Raw genomic sequence first — 5,644 nt, 5'->3', positions numbered from 1 at the left:
GGAGTTCCGAGACCAGCCTGGACAACACGGTAAACACCATCTCCACTAAAAATACAAAACTAGATGGGCATGGTGGTGCATGCCTGCAGGCCCAGCTATTAGGGAGGCTGAGGCAAGAGAATCACTGGAACCTGGGGGGCAGAGATTGCAGTGACCTGAGATCACACCACTGCACTCCAGTCTGGGTAATAGAGTAAAGCTGTCACAAAACAAAAGCAAAAACAAAAAAGTTTTTAAAAATTAAGTACAAATAGAATATGTGAAACACATAGAAGATACTTATAAATGTGAACAACTCGTAAATGCTGAAGAAATATGAGAAAGGCCTCTTTAAGAAGACTTGTGTACAGTTAGACCTAACTGTGAGGTCACATTTTCCTCAAAGTTGTGTCTAAAGTTGGGTGTTTCCATAAGAATCTAAGAAATACTTTTCTAAACGGGGGGAAAAGAGATATCACACTCTCATCTTCACATTTATAAAGGCAATATCGATTTGTATCTTCAGAGTCTGACAAAAGTCTTAAAAATTGAAAATAACATATTAAGCTTCCAGAGTAAATAATCCAAAACACACAACATCAACTATATGGCAGTTTTTATCAGTTAATGAAACCATTACACTGATGTTTAAAATAGCTAGGTTTTCTAATCATGCCAGACCAACATATTTTTCTATTCTAACTTCAAAAGAGCTTGTACTTCTGTATTTCCCTAAACTTCTACAATAAAGGATTAATTTTACAGTCAGAGAGACACTTAAATATCAGTGATTTATTATAGGCCTTGATTTCCAAACCAAACACATACCAAAGGTCTGAAACTGCCTGGAAGAGGTACACACCCTAGAGAACCACCTGAGGCCCTGCTTATACACGGAGAATGCCAGCAACTAGTTGAGAACTTTGAAGCCATCCAATTACTGCTCACAATTGCATTTCCTCACCTTCTCTAAGACCACCACCCCTAAGACCACCACCAATAAGACCACCAACCCCTAAGACCACCAACCCCTAAGACCACCCCCCCAAGACCACCACCCCTAAGACCACCACCCCTAAGACCACCACCCCACAATAACCCTCACTACACTGAATCATATAATTCACAATCACATTCTCACTCATAGGACAAACCAACAGATCTGGCCTAACATACAAAAGCTACTCAAAAAGGTGACTATGCATTTATTTCCCCCATTCCAAAAAAAAAAAAGAAATTATGATCCGTAATCAGGAGCCTGATTCCCCTGCTGACTTAATAGGGAAAATTGAATACTCACTCAAAATATTCTATTCCACTTTTAAGCCCCAGATAAAACGGCCTAGGGCAGGCTATAACTCACAGGTGCACCAGGCACTTGTGGACACGACTGAAAGACTTCTTACAGTTGAGTCTCTCCCACAGATGATGTTTACTGCTGTTGTACAGATACTGAGAACACAGGCCCACGAAACTAGTTCTTCATTAAATGGGTAGTTTGACCAGAATAGCCACTTACATACCAGAAGAGACCATTGGTTAAGAGCTTCTATTAGCCTTTGGACTTGGCTTTAAAAAGGGCATAACAGATATTACTATACACCTATTGGAATGGTCAAAATCCAGAACACTGACAACAGCAAATGTTGGTGAGCAACAGCAACTCTTTTTTTTTTTTTTTGAGACGTTGTCTGGCTCTGTCGCCTTGGCTGGAGTGCAGTGGCATGATGTTGGCTCACTGCAACCTCTGCCTCCTGGGTTCAAGCAATTCTCTTGCCTCAGTCTCCAGGGAGTCTGGGATTACAGGCATGCACCACCACCCCCAGCTAATTTTCCTGTACTTTTTTTTTTTTAGTAGAGATGGGGTTTCACCATGTTGGCCAGGCTGGTCTCGAACTCTTGACCTCAGGTGATCCGCCTGCCTCGGTCTCCCCAAAGTACTGGGATTACAGGTGTAAGACACCATGTCCGGCCCCGCAAAAGCAGCTCTTACTCATTGTTGGTGGGAATGAAAAACAGTGCAGCTACTTTGGAAGACAGTTTGGCAATTTCTTATAAAACTAAACATACTTTTACCATATAATTCAGCAATCATGCTCTTTGGTATTTAAACAAATGAACTGATATCTTTCCAGACAAAACCCTGCACATGAATATTTCCAGCAGCTTTATTCATAATTGCCAAAAGGTAGAAACAACCAAGATGCCCTTCAGGAGGTGAATGGATCAATTATGATCCATCCAAACAATGAAATATTATTTAACCCTGAACAGAAACCAAGACATAGGAGTTGGGGAACATGGAGGAAACTTAAATGCATTTACTAAGTGAAAAGGCTGCATACTGTATGATTCCAATTACATGACATTCTGGGAAAGGCAAAACTAAGGAGAGAGTAAAAAGATAGTGGTTGCCAGGAGTTAGCAGGGAGGGAAAGATGAACAGAGCGTGGAAGACTTCCAGGGCAGAAAAACTCTGCGTAATACTATAATGGTGGACATGTGTCATCATACATTTGTCTAAACTCATAGAATATACAAGACCAAGTAAACTCTAGACTCTGGGTGATAACGATGTATCAGTGTAGGTTCACTGACTATAACAATGGACCACTATGATGTAAGACGTTGATGGTGGAGGAGGTCGTGCCTGTGTGAAGGCAAGGGTTATGTGGGAAATTTCTGTACTTTATGTTCAGTGTTACTCTGAAGATAAAAGTGCTCTAAAAAGTAAAGTCTATTAAAAAACAAAACAAGTGGCGGCAGGGGGAGACCGTCTCTTCCCCAGGGAGTGACAAAAAGGCAATGTGCCTTCCTGAACATGCTCAAGGAAAAAGAAGGCCACAATCACCTTTAGTGCTCAAGAACATGAACGTCAATATCACAATTAGAACTAAAAAGAGCCAGAAAGGCAATTACCAGAATTATGGTACCATCTTACCTTCAAATTAACTATTTAACACTGAAAAATCGAACAAGGTCTTCACTTAATTATCAGAAACTTCCTTGACTGCCACTAGCAAGGGTAATGCTTAAGTAAGCAATGTCAGGGATTGGACAGCTTAACCCTGATATAAACTACTAAAGTGTAGTTCAATGGACTCTCTGTTTTCACAGACCCATTTCATGGAGTCACATACATTTCTCCTCCCACATTACATACCTGAGAGGTAAAACGCACCCCCACAGAATCTGGATCCTAGGTCAGTTAACACCTGCAAAATCTTGAAGGAATCTATTTTCTGCATTTATCATTCAGCTCCTCAGTAACAACTGCCAAGTATTAGGAAACCAGGCGAATCACAAGCACTTTTTTATTTGTCTCCCTGAATATATTAGTCAGAGATTAAAGAAGAACTGAGAGGCTTCTGCTACTTGTGCAGTGTCACCTAAAACAATTTTAACTTTACTCATTAACACCACACGACATTTCACAAAGTATATTCGGCTGGATGTCAGTTTTAGTTAAGGGTAAGTGCTAAGAAAAAAAGCCACCACCTTATACACTTTTCGAGCTAAGTACTCAGAAGGCCTGTGATTTTAAACACTGGGAATGAACACATTTGTTCCTGCAAAGCCAACATCTGTAAGTACAGTTTACAAACCTACTTATAGTATGGTCGAAGTGTCAAACAGATAACCCTTTCATAGTCTCTGCATCCCTCATTCCTCCCTCCCAAACAAAACCAGCCTGAATTGCCCATTGCATGCAAAAGGCTATTTCACTTCATGCAAGTTTTATTACTTTCCATGGTTCACAACCTCCAAGAGACTAACCTTCTCATTTACTAACTCAAATCTTAAATAAACTGCCTCCACCAACTTCCCTCTCTTCTTAATACCCACTCAGCAAAGACATCTCTGTCAGCCAAGAAAGCTGCATAGGAGGCTTGGAAGTGGCTGCCTCTGCAAATTCCCCGCCCCCACCCCCCTTCCTACCAAAAGGGCACTTCAAGAACTTTACCATCTCACATACAAGTTGCTCCAATTCCATTCTCCAAAATTGGATTTGAGCATGAAAAGTTTCTTACTGATCACACTTAACCTGCAACTTGCTTTCTACACGAATTAAGAATGCCATCTAGTTCTCATGTATGAGCCAGCATTGGGGGTATACACACTCGCGCACATATATACACAGGCTCCTCCACCGAAGGCTATTTCCTGGCACAAGGGGCATCCTAAACTTGCCCCATTTCCAAGGTGTGACCCTCCATCCCCAAAGTCATCCCTTTTTCTTCATTTCAAAGTTCAGCCTAATCTGCTATTTTGCAGCAGCTATGGCAATTTATCCCCCTTGATTTCTTGACATTTTCTTCTCTGCTCCTGGCTGGGAAACTTCTGATTTGAATACAGTTGTCTGTGTGGGGATCCTGCATGTTAATGATGTGGTGAGCTGGCAGGGATGATAGGTAAGAGTACACAGTGTACTTTTTCTAGTTATGTTTCGCCTCATCACTGCTATACGGGCCTTTCTAAACGCCTGCCACACCAGGAAAGACCTACAGACCCAAGCTTACCCTTTTCTGGGCAGCCTCCAGGGACCAGGTAGAAACAGAACTGATGGCCTGTTCTCCAGTATCTAGACTCAGAAGCAAGATACTCCTAACCACTCTACGAATGAAGCAAACACAAGTACCTCTGGCTCAGCCAGGGAATCAAAGTCGCTACCCTTCCCCTGGTTTCGGCCCCAGCTCTGTCCAGGCCTGAATGCTGCACTCTCCTCGCTGTAAACCGTCCACCCTCCCACCCCAAGGCAAAGAGCTTCCAATGGAGGTGGGAGCATTAGCGTGGTACCCGCCCTTCCCTCTCGATCCTGGCCAGAAAACTCCACTTCCCGGATTCCCGGCCACTCTCTCCCGCCCCGTACCCGAGCGATCCAGCTAGTGCCGTCCAGATGCCAGCTTAGTACCCAGCCCAGCTGCGAACCCCCACACTCCGAGCCAGGCCCCAGTAAGAGATCCCAGCTCCCTCTCTCTCCCCCGGACTGGGGTTCCCCAGATTCTGGACGCACCCCTCAAGCATGCTAGGGCTGAAAAAAGTCCTACCCCGCCCCCCAGCCACGCCGCCAGCCTCCAGCCCAGCCCCGGAGGGGCCTCCTCTCCAGAGGCCAAAAGGGACCATGAATGGTTGCCACAGTAGCCTTGCCCCGCACCGCGCAAGGGTCCTCAGCCCCCCGAGGAGGACAGACCCGCGTGGCCCCGAAAGGACACCTCCCTCTCCTCCCGGAGGCCAGCAGGTCCCCGCAGGGAGTGTGGTCTCAGAGGGTCCCCGGGAATCTGGGGAAGACTGGGGGTTGCCTGGATTCGGGTGCAGCCCCTCCCGGGCCGGGCGGAGGTTGGCGCTGCGGCGCGCCCCCGGGGGGCACTCACGATGGTCACGCTGGCTTTGCGCAGGTCGCGGTTCTCCTCCTGCAGTGCCTTGCACTTCAGTTTGTAGGTCTCCAGCTCTATCTTCAGCACCTTGTTCTCTTGCTGCAGCGAGGCCAGGCGGTTGGTGAGCTCCTCCAGGCGGAACGGCGAGATGACAATGCCCCCCGACTTTCCACCGCCGCCACCGCCGCCGCCCGAGGTCGACGAGCAGGACGACTGCATGGCGGCCGAGCTGCTGCTGTTGCCCCCCGCCCCGTCCGTGTCGCTCTCGCTGGCGCTGTCCGCCATGGCCG

The 5,644-nt window shown here is 46.1% G+C and overlaps 1 protein-coding gene across 1 annotated transcript in view; it reads right to left on the bottom strand.

The window, feature by feature from the left end:
• The window catches only part of CCDC6 (coiled-coil domain containing 6), a 119,389-nt gene extending 113,745 nt beyond the window's left edge, over positions 1–5,644 (bottom strand). The window contains exon 1 of the mRNA XM_011953443.1: positions 5,352–5,644. Coding sequence (XP_011808833.1) covers positions 5,352–5,639 — 288 coding nt within the window. The 5' untranslated portion in view covers positions 5,640–5,644. The remainder of the gene's footprint in view (positions 1–5,351) is intronic.

The sequence above is a fragment of the Colobus angolensis genome, unplaced genomic scaffold, assembly GCF_000951035.1.
Source record: "Colobus angolensis palliatus isolate OR3802 unplaced genomic scaffold, Cang.pa_1.0 Scaffold361, whole genome shotgun sequence".
Classification (NCBI taxonomy): Eukaryota; Metazoa; Chordata; class Mammalia; order Primates; family Cercopithecidae; genus Colobus; species Colobus angolensis.
Note: the sequence above shows the minus strand (reverse complement) of the source record. Positions and strands in the feature narration are given on the sequence as shown.